At 45.3% G+C, this 19,956-nt stretch overlaps 1 protein-coding gene across 4 annotated transcripts in view; it reads left to right on the forward strand.

Annotated features, from left to right (window-relative positions):
• The window catches only part of ANKRD13B (ankyrin repeat domain 13B), a 307,156-nt gene that overhangs the window by 236,579 nt on the left and 50,621 nt on the right, over positions 1-19,956 (forward strand). For all 4 annotated transcript variants that reach the window (XM_063955948.1, XM_063955947.1, XM_063955950.1 and 1 more), the window contains exons 5-7: positions 1,346-1,489; positions 1,577-1,766; positions 3,318-3,384. In XM_063955948.1, coding sequence (XP_063812018.1) covers positions 1,346-1,489; positions 1,577-1,766; positions 3,318-3,384 — 401 coding nt within the window. The remainder of the gene's footprint in view (positions 1-1,345; positions 1,490-1,576; positions 1,767-3,317; positions 3,385-19,956) is intronic.

The following is a 19,956-nucleotide window of genomic DNA, read 5'->3' on the forward strand; positions in this document are numbered from 1 at the left end:
GAAGAAATCAAATGTATATTGTACATAGGTAGACTACTGTCATTAAAGGATTCACCTGATAGGCAATAATGTTTAGGTAAACACCAACACCACCGGTCTATATTGTGTATACCAATTACAAGAGATCCTCTTATAAGTGTGAAACAATAACTGCTATTAATCAGACAAGGAAATATTATTCCAATCTTTCAGCGTTCATTAACCTGCTTTAGCTGCATCTTCTTGTTTATTGTTGTCTGGAGTGGAGCTTACCTCCATTAATTTGTCTATTCGCACAACTCTTACCCTTAGGGCCTAATTCAGAACTGATCGCAAAAGCAAAATCTTTCTCTAATGGCAAAATCATGTGCATTGCGGGGGACGGCAGATATAACGTGCAGAGAGAGTTATATTTGGGTGGGTTATTTTGTTTCTGTGCAGCGTAAATACTGGCTGCTTAATTTTTACACTGCAATTTAGATTTCAATTTGAACACACCCCACCCAAATCTAACTCTGTCTGCACATGTTACATCTTCCACACCTGCAGTGCAACATGGTTTTGCCCATTAGAGAAAAATGTTGCTGTTGCAATCAGGTCTGAATTAAGCCCTTAGTTATTAGTTGACCTACTTTAGGTTATCTTTTAGTTGTGATATCCTATGTCAGCCCTATTCATGAATACCCTGCTACCACCTAAATAAATACAGGACAGTTACATCAATGTTATTTTGGTGATGGCCCATTCCCAGTACACTGTAATACTGTCATGCCTAATAATTCCCACACCGTTTCTGCTGTTCATACTGTCAGACTGGCACTTGTTGTAAATCACTACTGTCTCTTTTCTTCCACATTCTCCCTGTGGATTGAACACACACTTTTCTACATACCGACCTGACTTAAATAGCATATATGTTGCTGTCAGTGATTGAGTAGCCAATTACATGTGGAGGGCAGGTGTGCCTAATAAGTTTAGATGTGTGTCAGTAGATAAGTTTTCATAGTAAATAAGCCGTTGCGGTTCTTCTTACAGGACTGTATGCCTGACAGGCAGCTCTGGATAAAAAATGAGGCAGCTGTTTATTAGGTCTGGTGAATGGAGTAATTGTAAAACTCTACTGCCATTCAAAGTAGAATGGTAATCTTCACTGGGATTTAAGGTCCTAACAAATGACCTCGACTGAGCCTCAGTGAATACACAATAAAGATGCAGCTTTTCTTTATCTGCTCAGCAAATCATTAAACAAATATAAATGCCCTTGTTTGTAGCTATTTCTCTTCTTTTTTCAATAATCATAAACCAACCAAAAACTTAATTGTTATCAGTGGCACAACTTCTCCAAAGCCTTTTCTATTTTTCCTAGTGCCCCTGGTCTCCAAGATCTGTCCCAGTGACACTTACAAGGTTTGGAAGAGTGGGCAGAACCTACGTGTGGACACCACCCTGCTTGGGTTTGATCATATGACTTGGCAACGAGGGAACCGCAGTTTTATCTTCAGGGGACAAGGTGAGTGGCCATAGTGTCTTGCACATAAACTGCAGTCAGTCTCATGCTGTTCCTCAACACTGTATGTACCTAACTATATACCCACAGACACTAGCGCCGTGGTCATGGAAATTGATCATGACAGAAGAGTTGTCTTCTCTGAAACTCTGACGTTAGGTTCTCAGGACCAAGAAGTTCTGCTGGCTGCTGTGCAGCCCACCGAAGAACAGGCCATGAGCCGCCTGACAGCCCCTGTGGTCACTACTCAGCTGGACACCAAGAACATTGCCTTTGAGAGGTGAGTAAGAAGAAGAAGAACGCAGCAGACATTGTGGCTATCTTTGTGGCTCTGTAATATAAGGTATATAAGTCTAATGGTCTGGAAGGCAGTAAAGTGTGATACTGTTTAAAAGTGTCTGACAACATTTCTTATTGTAAAATGTTTTTTTTTTTTAGTTTAAGTATTTAGGAGCAGATCTGGTGCTGAGTATAAAATAAAAATATCAAGAAATAATGCTGTATTTAAAGCACTGCTTTATAGATTAACAGAAGTCAGTCAGTGCAGTTTGGCATCACTTCAATGCTGGAGAGAAGCTTTTATGTACTGGACCTGTATTATGTAGTCTGGAATATTGTGATAAAGTACTGGAAGTAAAGGATGGTGGAAGTAGTACTGATGCCCTAGGTGTCCCTTTCCCCAGGCCGTAACACTAACTAGGAACCGCTACCCCACAGTCCCTGCATCTGGTTAGCAGGGCACCCAACAGCCAGGATCTCTTCTACAACGCCAACTGGAGTGTCCTGCAATGCCTACTGGAGCAATCTGTGCACCCCCTGGAGCGTCCTGTGGACCTGCACAAGTGGCTCAGCCCCCTCATGACATTATTGGTTAGGGTCTGGCTGGAACAGGGTGCAGTGCAGCCCTGTTAGGGCATCATTGCCCTCCCCCCACAGAGCAGCTACTTCTTATACCTGCAGTTGGAAAGAGGGTGGGGTGATTTCTACTGCTCCACTTAAATCTGGGAGTGTGACACTTAGGTGATGAGTTCCCCTGCACCCCCTTGCACAGTGTTGCCACATGGACCTTGAAGCCCCTTCATTTCCCCACTGTGCATACACAAAGGAGGTACCACTGTGCATGCTCAGAAGAGGGGTATTTGAAAGGTGGAACATTACCTGTCACCTGCACACCACATAGTAAAATCTATGCATAGGCTGGTAGAGGCTCCAGTAGCACAGCGCACTCCTGACGCACTTACCAGGTGTACTGTGTACAGCGCACTCCTGACACACTTACCAGGTGTACTGTGTACAGCGCACTCCTGACACACTTACCAGATGTACTGTGTACAGCGCACTCCTGACACACTTACCAGGTGTTCTGTGTACAGCGCACTCCTGATGCACTTACCAGGTGTACTGTGTACAGCGCACTCCTGATGCACTTACCAGGTGTACTGTGTACAGCGCACTCCTGACGCACTTACCAGGTGTACTGTGTACAGCGCACTCCTGACGCACTTACCAGGTGTACTGTGTACAGCGCACTCCTGACGCACTTACCAGGTGTACTGTGTACAGCATACTCCTGACGCACGCCTCCATGCCAGTGGCCAGAGCTCCATGACAGAGAGCTGCCAAGACATTAAAAACACTGGATCACTATGTTGCTTATTTAGTGTTGTAGGAGCCATCTGCCTATATTCATCTAATTGTATTGTTGTCCTTAATAGCTAGTTAGAAAATATAGAAACACAGCTTTTTTTTTGCAATTTAACATATTGACCTCTTCCTTGACATATGAGATTATGTATACAGTGACAACAAATTGCTTATTTTCCCTTCACAGAAACAAATCAGGAATCCTGGGGTGGAGGAGCGAGAAAACTGAGGTTATCAGTGGCTATGAGTCCAAGGTTAGAATCTTAGCTTGTAGCGATATATAGAGGGGGAAGTGGGCTGTGAACGGGTGCATTGTAAATGCAGGTAAAAATAGAACTTTTTCAAGCAAATGACAGCATTCCAGCAAACTACAGATGGAGCATGCTTCTTCAGACATATGGTGCGATTCGGTTTAAGGAGCACTGCATATTCAGCATGCTGAGACACATGTAATCACCACGCCGAGGGTATTCACTTACATAATAAACCATAAATCAAGTGGAGTAGTGAATAAGGACACCAGGTGGTGCATCAGAGAACATTAGCATTATTGCTTCCTGCCTTATTGTGTCATTTCATCTTATAGTGTTCACGCTCATTAATTAACACAAAACTATCCAATTGCGCAGCCAGATCTGCGTTCACCTCTGCACATGCTGGGGGTCATCCAGCACAGGGCAAGGCCGCCCAGCATGTGTAAGGCTGCATTCCAAAGCATTCGTAATGTAATTGCAAACGCATCAAATCAAAGGTTGACCCCTGGTAGCGCGTCAGGCGGTCAGTGTCCATTTTTTTGGGGGGGGAGCAGCTGCATGTGACGTCACGCAGCTGCCCCGAAAACGGTCCCAGCCCATCCCCACTGCCGCGCCGCTGCCCTGAAATCGCCCGCCGCTGTCAGTCACATTGCAGTCACATCCATCAGGAATGTGACCGATATGTGTGTGGCCGCGTAGCCGCAATGCGCCCGGTGCGCATGCGCAGTTGTCAAACTGCGCAGGGAGCCACATTAGCGGCAGGGTATGAATGACCTGCATAGTGCTTAAATATATTGCCCTCTGATAGTTTTATTATTATTATTATTATCTTTTATTCATATGGTGCCAAGTGTCTGTAGCGCCATACTTGGAAAAAAAACATATTGGAAACACAAAAATTTTATACAAAAAGCAAAAACAGAACCATGTGAGGGGATAAACTAAACACTGAAACAAGACAACTCAGTGAGTTAAATTAAAGAGTATCACTTAATGACTTTATGTCCTGAGGTGGGCGGGCTAAAAAGATGATTGACATAGAAAGTGAGTGGGAGCGCACTAGGGACATTGATATTGCAAGGAGAGAACAAGAGGGTGGAGGGCCCTGCCATGAGAGCTTACAGACTTGGGGGAGATGTTTTACATTTTCCCAAGAGGGCTAGTGGACAATTTGTCTGTAGCAACCAATCAGATTTTACCTACCATTTTATAGAATATATGAAATAAATGATAACAAAACTCTGGTTGCAATCGGCAACTTTTCCACCACTTTAGAAGGTTTTATACAGCTCCCCTTAAAGCTTGGTACACACTGGAGTGATGTAGGGCCGTTATGCCGTTTCGTAATGATATATCGCCTACACTGGTTGTCCGTGCTGCACTTCAAACTAGTGATGTGCACCGGACATTTTTCGGGTTTTGTGTTTTGGTTTTGGATTCGGTTCCGCAGCCGTGTTTTGGATTCGGACGCGTTTTGGCAAAACCTCCCTGAAAAATTTTTGTCGGATTCGGGTGTGTTTTGGATTCGGGTGTTTTTTTACAAAAATCCCTCAAAAACAGCTTAAATCATAGAATTTTGGGGTAATTTTGATCCCATAGTATTATTAACCTTAATAACCATAATTTCCACTCATTTCCAGTCTATTCTGAACACCTCACACCTCACAATATTATTTTTAGTCCTAAAATTTGCACCGAGGTCGCTGGATGACTAAGCTAAGCGACCCAAGTGGCCAACACAAACACCTGGCCCATCTAGGAGTGGCACTGCAGTGTCAGACAGGATGGCACTTCAAAAAATAGTCCCCAAACAGCACATGATGCAAAGAAAAATGAAAGAAAAAAGAGGTGCAAGATGGAATTGTCCTTGGGCCCTCCCACCCACCCTTATGTTGTATAAACAGGACATGCACACTTTAACAAACCCATCATTTCAGCCACAGGGTCTGCCACACGACTGTGACTGAAATGACTGGTTGGTTGGGGCCCCCACCAAAAAAGAAGCAATCAATCTCTCCTTGCACAAACTGGCTCTACAGAGGCAAGATGTCCACCTCCTCCTCATCGTCCGATTCCTCACCCCTTTCACTGTGTACATCCCCTCTTCACAGATTATTAATTCGTCTTCACTGGATTCCACCATCTCAGGTCCCTGTGTACTTTCTGGAGGCAATTGCTGGTGAATGTCTCCACGGAGGAATTGATTATAATTCATTTTGATGAACATCATCTTCTCCACATTTTCTGGAAGTAACCTCGTACGCCGATTGCTGACAAGGTGAGCGGCTGCACTAAACACTCTTTCGGAGTACACACTGGAGGGGGGGCAACTTAGGTAAAATAAAGCCAGTTTCTGCAAGGGCCTCCAAATTGCCTCTTTTTCCTGCCAGTATACGTACGGACTGTCTGACGTGCCTACTTGGATGTGGTCACTCATATAATCCTCCACCATTCTTTCAATGGTGACAGAATCATATGCAGTGACAGTAGACGACATGTCAGTAATCGTTGGCAGGTCCTTCAGTCCGGACCAGATGTCAGCACTCGCTCCAGACTGCCCTGCATCACCGCCAGCGGGTGGGCTCGGAATTCTTAGCCTTTTCCTCGCACCCCCAGTTGCGGGAGAATGTGAAGGAGGAGCTGTTGACGGGTCACGTTCCGCTTGACTTGACAATTTTCTCACCAGCAGGTCTTTGAACCTCTGCAGTCTTGTGTCTGCCGGAAAGAGAGATACAACGTAGGTTTTAAATCTAGGATCGAGCACGATGGCCAAAATGTAGTGCTCTGATTTCAACAGATTGACCACCCGTGAATCCTGGTTAAGCGAATGAAGGGCTCCATCCACAAGTCCCACATGCCTAGCGGAATCGCTCTGTTTTAGCTCCTCCTTCAATGTCTCCAGCTTCTTCTGCAAAAGCCTGATGAGGGGAATGACCTGACTCAGGCTGACAGTGTCTGAACTGACTTCACGTGTGGCAAGTTCAAAGGGTTGCAGAACCTTGCACAACGTTGAAATCATTCTCCACTGCGCTTGAGTCAGGTTTCATTCCCCCTCCTTTGCCTATATCATAGGCAGATGTATAGGCTTGAATGGCCTTTTGCTGCTCCTCCATCCTCTGAAGCATATAGTGGGTTGAATTCCACCTCGTCACCACCTCTTGCTTCAGATGATGGCAGGGCAGGTTCAGGAGTGTTTGCTGGTGCTCCAGTCTTCGGCACGCGGTGGCTGAATGCCGAAAGTGGCCCGCAATTCTTCGGGCCACCGACAGCATCTCTTGCACGCCCCTGTCGTTTTTAAATAATTCTGCACCACCAAATTCAATGTATGTGCAAAACATGGGACGTGCTGGAATTTGCCCAGATGTAATGCACGCACAATATTGGTGGCGTTGTCCGATGTCACAAATCCCCAGGAGAGTCCAATTGGGGTAAGCCATTCTGCGATAATGTTCCTCAGTTTCCGTAAGAGGTTGTCAGCTGTGTGCCTCTTATGGAAAGCGGTGATACAAAGCGTAGCCTGCCTAGGAATGAGTTGGCGTTTGCGAGATGCTGCTACTGGTGCCGCCGCTGCTGTTCTTGCTGCGGGAGGCAATACATCTACCCAGTGGGCTGTCACAGTCATATAGTCCTGAGTCTGCCCTGCTCCACTTGTCCACATGTCCGTGGTTAAGTGGACATTGGGTACAACTGCATTTTTTAGGACACTGGTGACTCTTTTTCTGACGTCTGTGTACATTTTCGGTATCGGCTGCCTAGAGAAATGGAACCTAGATGGTATTTGGTACCGGGGACACAGTACCTCAATCAAGTCTCTAGTTGCCTGTGAATTAACGGTGGATACCGGACACACGTTTCTCACCGCCCAGGCTGCCAAGGCCTGAGTTATCCGCTTTGCAGCAGGATGACTGCTGTGATATTTCATCTTCCTCGCAAAGGACTGTTGGACAGTCAATTGCTTACTGGAAGTAGTACAAGTGGTCTTCCGACTTCCCCTCTGGGATGACGATCGACTCCCAGCAGAAGCAGTAGGCGTTACACTCAAGGATGCATCGGAGGAATCCCAGACAGGAGAGGACTCGTCAGACTTGACAGTGACATGGCCTGCAGGACTATTGACTTTCCTGTCTAAGGAGGAAATTGACACTGAGGAAGTTGGTGGTGTGGTTTGCAGGAGCTTGGTTACAAGAGGAAGGGATTTAGTTGGCAGTGGACTGCTTCCGCTGTCATCCAAAGTTTTTGAACTTGTCATTGACTTCTGATGAATGCGGTCCAGGTGACGTATAAGGGAGGATGTTCCTAGGTGGTTAACGTCCTTACCCCTACTTATTACAGCTTGACAAAGGCAACACACGGCTTGACACCAGTTGTCCGCATTTCTGTTTAAATAATTCCACACCGAAGAGGTGATTTTTTTTGTATTTTGACAAGGCATGTCAATGGCCATATTCGTCCCACGGACAACAGGTGTCTCACCGGGTGCCTGACTTAAACAAACTACCTCACCATGAGAATCCTCCTTGTCAATTTCCTCCCCAGCGCCAGCAACACCCATATCCTCATCCTGGTGTACTTCAACAGTGACATCTTCAATTTGACTATCAGGAACTGGACTGCAGGTGCTCCTTCCAGCAATTGCAGGGGGCGTGCAAATGGTGGAAGGCGCAACCTCTTCCCGTCCAGTGTTGGGAAGGTCAGGCATCGCAACCGACACAATTGGACTCTCCTTGGGGATTTGTGATTTAGAAGAACGCACAGTTCTTTGCTGTGCTTTTGCCATCTTAACTCTTTTAAGTTTTCTAGCAGGAGGATGAGTGCTTCCATCCTCAGGTGAAGCTGAACCACTAGCCTTGAACATAGGCCAGGGCCTCAGCCGTTCCTTGCCACTCCGTGTCGTAAATGGCACATTGGCAAGTTTACGCTTCTCCTCAGACGATTTTGATTTAGATTTTTGGGTCATTTTACTGAGCTTTATTTTTTTGGATTTTACATGCTCTCTACTATGACATTGTGCATCGGCCTTGGCAGACGACGTTGATGGCATTTCATCGTCTCGGCCATGACTAGTGGCAGCAGCTTCAGCACGAGGTGGAAGTGGATCTTGATCTTTCCCTATTTTACCCTCCACATTTTTGTTCTCCATTTTTTAATGTGTGGAATTATATGCCAGTATCAATAGCAATGGCCTACTACTATATATACTGCGCACAACTGAAATGCACCACAGGTATGGATGGATAGTATACTTGACGACACAGAGGTAGGTAGAGCAGTTGCCTTCTGTACCGTACTGCTATATATTATATACTGGTGGTCAGCAAACTGTGCAAAACTGAAATGCACCACAGGTATGGATGGATAGTATAATTGACGACACAGAGGTAGGTAGAGCAGTGGCCTTTTGTACCGTACTGCTATATATTATATACTGGTGGTCAGCAAAATTATGCACTGTACTCCTACTATATACTACAATGCAGCACAGATATGGAGCGTTTTTCAGGCAGAGAACGTATAATACTGGTGGTCACTGGTCAGCAAAACTCTGCACTGTACTCCTCCTATATAATACTGGTGGTCCCCAGTCCCCACAATAAAGCAGTGTGAGCACAGATATATGCAGCACACTGAGCACAGATATGGAGCGTTTTTCAGGCAGAGAACGTATAATACTGGTGGTCACTGGTCAGCAAAACTCTGCACTGTACTCCTCCTATATAATACTGGTGGTCCCCAGTCCCCACAATAAAGCAGTGTGAGCACAGATATATGCAGCACACTGAGCACAGATATGGAGCGTTTTTCAGGCAGAGAACGTATAATAATGGTGGTCACTGGTCAGCAAACCTCTGCACTGTACTCCTCCTATATAATACTGGTGGTCCCCAGTCCCCACAATAAAGCAGTGTGAGCACAGATATATGCAGCACACTGAGCACAGATATGGAGCGTTTTTCAGGCAGAGAACGTATAATACTGGTGGTCACTGGTCAGCAAAACTCTGCACTGTACTCCTCCTATATAATACTGGTGGTCCCCAGTCCCCACAATAAAGCAGTGTGAGCACAGATATATGCAGCACACTGAGCACAGATATGGAGCGTTTTTCAGGCAGAGAACGTATAATACTGGTGGTCACTGGTCAGCAAAACTCTGCACTGTACTCCTCCTATATAACACTGCTGGTCCCCAGTCCCCACAATAAAGCAGTATGAGCACAGATATATGCAGCACACTGAGCACAGATATGGAGTGTTTTTCAGGCAGAGAACGTATAATACTGGTGGTCACTGGTCAGCAAAACTCTGCACTGTACTCCTCCTATATAATACTGGTGGTCCCCAGTCCCCACAATAAAGCAGTGTGAGCACAGATATATGCAGCACACTGAGCACAGATATGGAGCGTTTTTCAGGCAGAGAACGTATAATACTGGTGGTCACTGGTCAGCAAAACTCTGCACTGTACTCCTCCTATATAATACTGGTGGTCCCCAGTCCCCACAATAAAGCTGTGCGAGCACAGATATATGCAGCACACTGAGCACAGATATGGAGCGTTTTTCAGGCAGAGAACGTATAATACTGGTGGTCACTGGTCAGCAAAACTCTGCACTGTACTCCTCCTATATAATACTGGTGGTCCCCAGTCCCCACAATAAAGCAGTGTGAGCACAGATATATGCAGCACACTGAGCACAGATATGGAGCGTTTTTCAGGCAGAGAACGTATAATACTGGTGGTCACTGGTCAGCAAAACTCTGCACTGTACTCCTCCTATATAATACTGGTGGTCCCCAGTCCCCACAATAAAGCAGTGTGAGCACAGATATATGCAGCACACTGAGCACAGATATGGAGCGTTTTTCAGGCAGAGAACGTATAATACTGGTGGTCACTGGTCAGCAAAACTCTGCACTGTACTCCTCCTATATAATACTGGTGGTCCCCAGTCCCCACAATAAAGCAGTGTGAGCACAGATATATGCAGCACACTGAGCACAGATATGGAGCGTTTTTCAGGCAGAGAACGTATAATACTGGTGGTCACTGGTCACTGGTCAGCAAAACTCTGCACTGTACTCCTCCTATATAATACTGGTGGTCCCCAGTCCCCACAATAAAGCAGTGTGAGCACAGATATATGCAGCACACTGAGCACAGATATGGAGCATTTTTCAGGCAGAGAACGTATAATACTGGTGGTCACTGGTCAGCAAAACTCTGCACTGTACTCCTCCTATATAATACTGCTGGTCCCCAGTCCCCACAATAAAGCAGTGAGTACAGATATTGGCAGCCACCTGAATAAAACTGAGAGGACGCCAGCCACGTCCTCTCACTATCATTTCCAATGCACGAGTGAAAAATGTCGGCGACGCGCGGCTCCTTATATAGAATCCGAATCTCGCGAGAATCCGACAGCGGGATGATGACGTTCGGGCGCGCTCGGGTTAACCGAGCAAGGCGGGAAGATTCGAATCTGCCTCGGAACCGTGTAAAATGGGTGAAGTTCGGGGGGGTTCGGATTCCGAGGAACCGAACCCGCTCATCACTACTTCAAACCTAGCGATATCGCTAGCGATTTTGTGACTATCCTGCAGTGTGTATGGCAAACCGGATGACAAACGATATGTCGGACCGATTTGGTGTCACCTTGCTACTCCCTAGAACAAAGTGTTCTAGTGTGTATAGGAGCAATGATAAATCTCTAACGACCAAGCGATGTGATATATCATTCGGTCATTAGCAAGATTGCAGTGTGTGTACGCTCAATATCGCTTGTTCTGGGCTCAAGGGAAAGTGTCAGTAAAATCGGAAAGATTAGCAGTCGCTCCAGTGTGTACCTAGCGGGAGGAGTTGTATAACTGGAAGGAGAACCGGGACATGTACTACTCTACATTACATTAGATTTTGCAGTGATATACACCATGGGCATGATCCCGATTTATACGGTATTACACAGTCGCAGGCAAGCCTCTGTGCAATACTGTACAGCTGAAATGCTAATGCTGCAGGATCTGTGATCCGAGTGCTGTTTCCAAAGAGACCAGCATCGGATCACCATTGCGAGTGGTCACAGCCCTTGGACTCAGACTAGCCGTTAGAACTGGTCAGTCAGTACCAGGAAGTCTGCATGTGACGGTGCAGACCCTGGGCTTGGCATGCCTGTAAAATAGGAGCAACATGCCCCCGTTTTGTGGAACAGTTCCGGTCACCTCCCCCACTCCATCCCTCATACGCTGCAGCATGTCAATCAAGCTGCGCCTAAGGGATGACTGTGAGCAATCACGCAGGACTCATTTTGCACATCCGCAGCATGAGTTTTGCACATGCGCAGTTGCACCATCATCAGATTTATACATAAACCTATGGGTTTGCATACAAATCACAATCAAGTCCTAAGTCAGTTATATGTAATTAGTGTGTGTTCTTACAAAAAGCTGCATAACATTTATCGCTGCATGAAGTTATACATTGTGATGTAATCTTAATATTTGCACTATAGGCGAGAGGTTGGTTGTGTTCCGCCAATGTGACCAAATGCTGCAGTCTTCTGTATTGAACAGAATGTCTCAGCTATTAAAATTCACATGCACTAACTAAGTGTTAGTAGGCATTTCTGCCACGTACTCTATATATTTAGTGTACAGTAGTTACCTGGACATTCTGACGGTATCCAGTCTCTAGGTCAACAATACTTAGGTCGACACTGTCTCGGTTGACCACTGTTGGTCGACAGTAAGTAGGTCGACATGGTTTCTAGGTTGACAGGGACTCTAGGTCGACATGTTCTAGGTTGACATGACAAAAGGTTGACATGAGTTTTCCAATTTTTTTTACAACTTGTTCATTACTTTACGATCTACGTGGACTACAATTGGGCGAAGCGAAGCGAGCTATGCAAGGGGACACGCGAGGGGACAAAGTGCACTATTTGGGGATCCTGGTCACTATACGGAGAAAACGACACCAAAAACAGTGAAAAAACTCATGTCGACCTTATGTCATGTCAACCTAGTACATGTCGACCTAGAAACCAGGTCGACCTACTTACTGTCGACCAATAGTTGTCAACCTAGACACTGTTGACCTAAGTGTGGTCAACCTTGCATACCACACCCCATTGTGACACCACTATTGTAGTGAACAGAAAAGCAAGAATATAGGGGAACATTTATTAAGCAGTGATAAGAGCGGAGAAGTGAGCCAATGGAGACATTTCCCCATCAACCAATCAGCAGCTCTGTATCATTTTAAAGTATGCAAATTATAGATGTTACTTCAGTGCTGATTGGTTGCCATGGGCAACTTCTCCACTGGCTCACTTCTCCGCTCTTATCACTGCTTAGTAAATGTACTCCATAGTCTAATACTCAATACAGTGTGTTTTACAGTGAAATTAAAATTAATAATGTTTCATTGTGGGGGAAAAAGGCCCAGATACAATAACTACTTTTTATTTGATTTGCAGCATGCTGTGACACTAAACAGACTGAACTGATAAGAATGTTCTGTGTAGGGAAATCAAAACAATGCAATATTGAGTACTTCCAAACAATGCACAAGATGAATCATTAAGGAAAGTGCACATACTTTATGTGGATATATGCGAATATGAGAGCCTGCTTCGCTCAGTGCATTACTGGATTTCTGTGGCTGCGAAATTGAGGTTTCAGGGCAGAAACTGTGTGGCTACCTTGCAAATGCATGTAAAAGATCTGTCTCATGGGAGTTTCATGGCAGTGTTGCCGACATAACTTGTATAAGTGCCCATGCTAGTGATGGCAGATGTTGCCAGAAAAATATTGGACAATGTGACAGTACGCACAGGGCCATCGAGAGGTGACACGGACCCGGGCAGTAGTGGGGCATGACCATATCAGGGTTAGATTTGGCCATGCCCCCTCCGAAAAGATGTGAAAAATACTATGTGCGCTGTACAAGGGAGTGCCAATGACTGCAGTAGCGCTCAGCAATTAACCCGACGCAGGCCCTTGCTGGGCCCCTCATCAAGGCTGGGTACCCACACATGCATGCAAATACTCTCTGCGCCACTGAATATGCATAAAGCCATACGGATACTCACAATAGCATAAGGTAGTAACTATGGCTATAGCAGCTGTAAGTACTTGCGGGCCCTAAAAGTGCAAGACTAAACTACATGTGAAAGTCTATCAGAGTACAAGATACACTGCAGAGTTGTCATGGTAGCAGCAGGGAAAGAAGATAAAGTATGGAGTTCTTGGTCCAAATGTAATAATGTCCTCTCTATTCATATTTGACCCAGGATTGACTCCTACATTACCTACTTCTCTATCAATAGTTAATTTGACATTGTAGGGCTCTGCCTTCCCTTCTCTGTCCCAACTCTTTCTTTGTTCTCATTTCCTTCTCTTTCCTTATAGTTAAAACTTACATACTGTAGCATCTAAATCCTTACACTCATTCTGTGTCTTGGGCCTCATGTGTGAGCTGCCGGAGGTGCGAGACTTTCTCCCGTTTTTTTAAAGCAGGAATCATTTATAAGGTAAAACCAACCTGGCAGACTTGCAGAAAGTCTCGCTCCTCCTGCAACTTGGAGGCTATTACAGTACATTTAGCCCTTGATGTTTATTATTGTCCTCTGTATAAGTCTCCCATATGTTCTGTATACAAATGTCAAATGCGGCAAACATAGGGGGGAATTCAAATGTCTGAAAAGTCGGTTGGGTGTCTGTTTTTTCCTGTCTATTAGATAGGAAAAAACAGACACCCAACTGACTTTTCAAACAATTGAATATCCCCCATAGTGTCTAAAAATCTTTGTGGAAAAATGATATACAGTATATATAACTTCAATTCTGCCAAATAGGCAGCATTCCACGTGACAGCAGTTTTAGAAACATGTGTTGTGTGGTTGGGATGTAGTCATAATAGTAACATTTACAAAGTTGACATTGATAATGTTGATACCACGGTGTTGACAGTTATTATGTCGGCATTGTTGAAATATCGACATTGATAATGTCATCATCTGCAGAATGTCAACATGTGCACGGTGTCGACACGTGGCTTGTCCACATTATTTATTTATTATTTATTACCAGTTATTTATATAGCGCACACATATTCCACAGCGCTTTACAGAGAATATTTTGCCCATTCACATCAGTCCCTGCACATCAGTCCCTGCTCCAGTGGAGCTTACAATCTATATTCCCTACCACATGTATACACAGACACATTCAATCTAGGGTTAATTTTTTTGTTGGGAGCCAATTAACCTGCCAGTATATTTTTGGGATTGTGGGAGGAAACCAGAGTACCCGGAGGAAACCCACGCAAGTACGGGGAGAATATACAAACTCCGCACAGTTAGGGCCATGGTGGGAATCGAACCCATGACCTCAGTGCTGTGAGGCAGTAATGCTAACCATTACACCATCCGTACCGCCCCGCACAGAATGGCAGCAGAGGATTAAGGTTAGGTTATTGGAGGGGAGGGCTAGGGTTAGGCACTAGGGGGAGGGTTATGGTTATCTTGTGGGAGGGGAGGTTAGAGTTGGGTACTAGGGGAATATTGAGGTTAGAGGTTAGCCATAGCCAAAGTTAAATGAAGGCAGGAAAATGGGGGAAAATTTGCAGACAAATTTGGAATGAGGTGACTATCACTCTGAACAGTTTAGTACATTTAGTCAGCTTAGTGCAGAATCTTTTTGCTTAGATGTTGTCCAAAATTTTCTTGCCAACTACCTCAGCAGCTCTTCTAGAGCTGACACCAGTATACAAATGCATTCCTCTCCAACTGAGGTGGTAGTAGGTGTATAACAGAACAGGGACTTCTGGGCACCTGAGCAGTTCCATCTGGGACTGCATTTGATGTTCATATAAGCTTTACTTCCTGAACTTAAATGTATGTTTATGGTGTATGTGAAATAAATGTTGTTATATGATACCATATATAATGTTCATTATTCCCTTACTCTGCATATGGGAGAGGTGATCTTGAAGGTTGGACCCAGCCTCTGTACCTGGAGATGAGGCTTTTGTATAAGGATGATATAAGGCTCACAGAAGGCATACAGGGCCTAATTCAGACCTGATCGTAGCAGCAAATTTGTTAGCAGATGTGCAAAACCATGGGGGTAATTCCAAGTTGATCGCAGCAGGAATTTTGTTAGCAGTTGGGCAAAACCATGTGCACTGCAGGGGAGGCAAATATAACATGTGCAGAGAGAGTTAGATTTGGGTGGGATGTGTTAAAACTGAAATCTAAATTGCAGTATAAAAATAAAGCAGCCAGTATTTACCCTGCACAGAAACAATATAACCCACCCAAATCTAACTCTCTCTGCACATGTTATATCTGCCCCCCCCCCCTGCAGTGCACATGGTTTTGCCCATCTGCTAACAAAGTTGCTGCTACGATCAAGTCTGAATTAGGCCCACAGTTGCCTTTATACTTGGTACATGTGCACTCTGGAATTTCTGTGTATTTCATGGTCTGACACTAGATGATATTGCACTAGGAGGCACTTGTGGTCTATATAAAAAATTAAAAAAAAAAAAAATATATATATATATATATATATATGTGTGTGTGTGTATATATATATATATATATATATATATATATATACAGGTTGAGTCTCCCTTATCCAAAATGCTTGGGACCAGAGGAATTTTGGATATCGGATTTTTCCGTATTTTGGAATAATTGCATACCATAATGAGATATCATGGTGATGGGACCTAAATCTAAGCACAGAATACATTTATATTACATATACACCTTATACACACAGCCTGAAGGTCATTTTAGCCAATATTTTTTATAACTTTGTGCATTAAACAAAGTGTGTCTACATTCACACAATCCATTTATGTTTCACATACACCTTATACACACAGCCTGGAGGTCATTTAATACAATATTTTTAATAACTTTGTGTATGAAACAAAGTTTGTGTACATTGAGCCATCAGAAAACAAAGGTTTCACTATCTCACTCTCACTCAAAGTCCGTATTTCGGAATATTCCGTATTTCGGAATATTTGGATATGGGATACTCAACCTGTGTGTATGTATATGTATATATATATATATATATATATATATACTCGTGACCAGGCTTGTTAGGAGGTGTTTTGGTGACATGCTCATCCTAATGTGTAAACAGCTGGTACATTGACATATCGCTATTGTTACGGGAAGGGGCTGTGGAATGTTGCTTAGAATGTGAGTTAATTATACTGTGCTGGATTTACTATTTTTACTACGTCTGCTACTATTCATCTATTATTGTTATGTCTATATTTCATTAATTAAATGTACTTATTTTCTCAGGCAACATCTGATTATAGTAGGAAAGAATAAAAAAAAAGAGAGAGTACCGCATTGCACTGGAACAATTTTCCAAAGAAAATGCTACTTATTACTATTTACTACTTATTAAACTAACAACAAAATAGTTTGGAATAGTTCATGCCTGGGGTGCAGGTTCATATGGGAGAATATGAAGGACAAAACATTCTTCATGCACAAGGCATTAGACAGGAGACTGGTGCCTTACTGTACGTCAGACAACACTGGCCCCCTGGGGAAGTGTTCCAAGACAAAGATCCCATACAGTCAATAACAGCTGTCTGTCTGGAGCAGTAGGCATATCCTGACACAGAGTACCACCTAAATCTTCCGACTTATTTGCCATTGAACGAATATTGATAAATATTAAATATTTCCTAAGGAACAGAGTAATGCCCAAAAATGAGAAGTTGTTTGTAGTATACTATCTGCTGTGTATTTTTATTAAATAAAGCTACATACAGGTTGAGTATCTCTTATCCAAAATTCAAAATCCCACATTTTTGGGCCCCCTACTGAGATAATGACATATATATATATATTATACTAGGTGATTCATCGCACCCTCCGGGCGCTCTTCACACTGTCGTAAGGGACTACGCCCCCTTAACCCTTGCATGCCCTTGTGACATGCAATCATTTTATTATATGGAGTATTACCTCCAGTCATAATTGTGTGAGTGGTTAAATATTGCATGGACAAAGGGCGTGCGATGGTTAAGGGGTCGTAGCCCCTTGCAATGGCGTGAACAGCGCATGCAGGGCCTGATGAATCACCTAGTAGGTGCTGTGGTTGGGGGAGTGGCGGATGCGGGGGAGACGCGGAAGGGGGTCTAGGGGAGATGCGGGTGGGGGAGAGGCGGTTGCGGGGGTTCCGTGGTTGGGGGAGGGGCTGATCCGTTGGTGCCGCGGGTGGGGGAGGGGGTCCGGAGCCATCGCGGGTGGGGGAGGAGTGGTTGTGGGGGTGCTGCATGTGGGGGAGGGGCGTGCCGCGGGTGGGGGAGTGGCGGGGGTGCTGCGGGTGGGGGAGGGGGTTTGGAACCATCGCGGGTAGTGGAGGGGGGTGTCGGGGAGCCGCAGATGGGGCTCGGAGGTAGTGCGAGTGGGGGAGAGGCATGAAATGCTTCTCCTCCTGGAAGCAGCTAAATTGCTGTCCTCCCTTTGGCAATGGCTATCCTGGAGTCTCACACAGCAGCCAAGCAGCCAGTCACTATTGTTAGCGCCGGTGGCCCAACGCGTCGCATTACAGGGAAGAAGATGCACTCCATAAACTACAGCTCCCAGCAGCCCTTCGCGCCGGAATGCTTTGGCGCTAAGGGCTGCTGGGAGCTGTAGTTTATTTAGTGCACCTACTTCCCTGTAATGCGGCGCGTTGGGACACCAGCGCTAACAATAGTCGCTGCCTGGCAGAACTGACTGACCTGCTGATCATACACATCTATGCCGGTGGCCGCAGCAGCTTTTGTTCCACCTGCGCCACGGCTAGGGAGTGGGGATTGTTGATGCCGGAGGGGGTAGGCAGACTGACAGCAGGATATAGGATGCTGCAGTAAAAGGATTTTTCTCCTTCGTCCTAGGGGGACTCCAAAAGGACCATGGGGTATAGACGGGATCCGCAGGAGACATGGGCACTTTAAGACTTTAATGGGCGTGAACTGGCTCCTCCCTCTATGCCCCTCCTCCAGACCTCAGTTAGATTCTGTGCCCAGAGGAGACTGGGTGCACACTAGGGGAGCTCTACTGAGTTTCTCTAAAAAAGACTTTTGTTAGGTTTATTATTTTCAGGGAGCACTGCTTGCAACAGGCTCCCAGCTTCGTGGGACTGAGGGGAGAGAAGCATACCTACTTCTGTGAGTTCAAAGGCTCTGCTTCTTAGGCTACTGGACACCATTAGCTCCACAGGGTCTGATCACTTGGTGCGCCTAGCTGCTCGTTCCCGGAGCCGCGCCGCCGTCTCCCTCACAGAGCCTGAAGAGAGAAGCCGGGTGAGTAGTAGAAGCAAGAAGACTTCAAAGGCGGCAGAAGACTTCAGATCTTCCTGAGGTACCATTGCTCCCTCACACAAGCGGCTCTATATGGGTGCAGGGGGGGCACCCTGGGCAGCAATGGGGGTAATTCCAAGTTGATCGCAGCAGGATTTTTGTTAGCAGTTGGGCAAAACCATGTGCACTGCAGGGGAGGCAGATTTAACATGTGCAGAGAGAGTTAGATTTGGGTGTGGTGTGTTCAATCTACAATCTAATTTGCAGTGTAAAAATAAAGCAGCCAGTATTTACCCTGCACAGAAATAAAATAACCCACCCAAATCTAACTCTTTCTGCACATGTTATATCTGCCTCCCCTGCAGTGCACATGGTTTTGCCCAACTTCTAACAAAAATCCTGCTGCGATCAACTTGGAATTACCCCCAATGTATCCTCATTTGAGACTGGCATGAAGGTATACATTGCATAGGCAATGTATACAGACCCCCGCCAGTATAAATAAAAGCGGGAACGAAGCATGCCGGGTAGGGGGCGGGGCTTCCTCCTTCAGCTCTAACCAGCACCATTTTCTCCAAAGCTTGCTGCAGAGACGCTGCTCCTGGCTCTTCACTGCTGTACACAAGTAACAGGGTGCACGAAAAGAAGGGGGGGCACAAAATTTTGTTGTTGATTATTTGGTATAAAAGCGCTTACAGGTCTGGGGCGTTATTTAATTCCTTCAGACCGGTGAGGCGCTGGGTGTGAGCTGGCAAACTCCTTTTCTGTCTCTCTGAAGGACCTTACTGTGGGTCGGTCCCCTATAGCCCAGTGTGTTTGGAGGTGTCGGTGCGCGTGTGTCGACATGTCTGTGGTTGGAGGCTCTTCCCAGAAGGAGGCTGGTGTGGAGACTGAACAGAATGTGGGAGTGACTGTCTGTTTGGGTAGATATGTGGAATGTTTTAAATGCAGGTGTGGCTTTATTGCATAAGAGGTTAGACAAATCTGAGTCTCAGAACCAAGCATGGAGACAATCCATGGGAGATGGTTTGTCACTATCTCTGGCCCCCTCAGGGTCACAGAAACGTTCATTTACCCAGATAGCAAACACTGATACCGACACGGATTCCAACTCCAGTGTCGATTATGATGATGCCAAGTTACATCCTAAGGTGGCCAAGAGTATTCAGTACATGATTGTGGCAATTAAAGAGGTGATAGATATCACAGAAGACCCCACTGTCCCTGACACAAGGGTCTGTATGT

The sequence above is a fragment of the Pseudophryne corroboree genome, chromosome 2 (genome assembly GCF_028390025.1).
Source record: "Pseudophryne corroboree isolate aPseCor3 chromosome 2, aPseCor3.hap2, whole genome shotgun sequence".
In the NCBI taxonomy this organism is placed as follows: Eukaryota; Metazoa; Chordata; class Amphibia; order Anura; family Myobatrachidae; genus Pseudophryne; species Pseudophryne corroboree.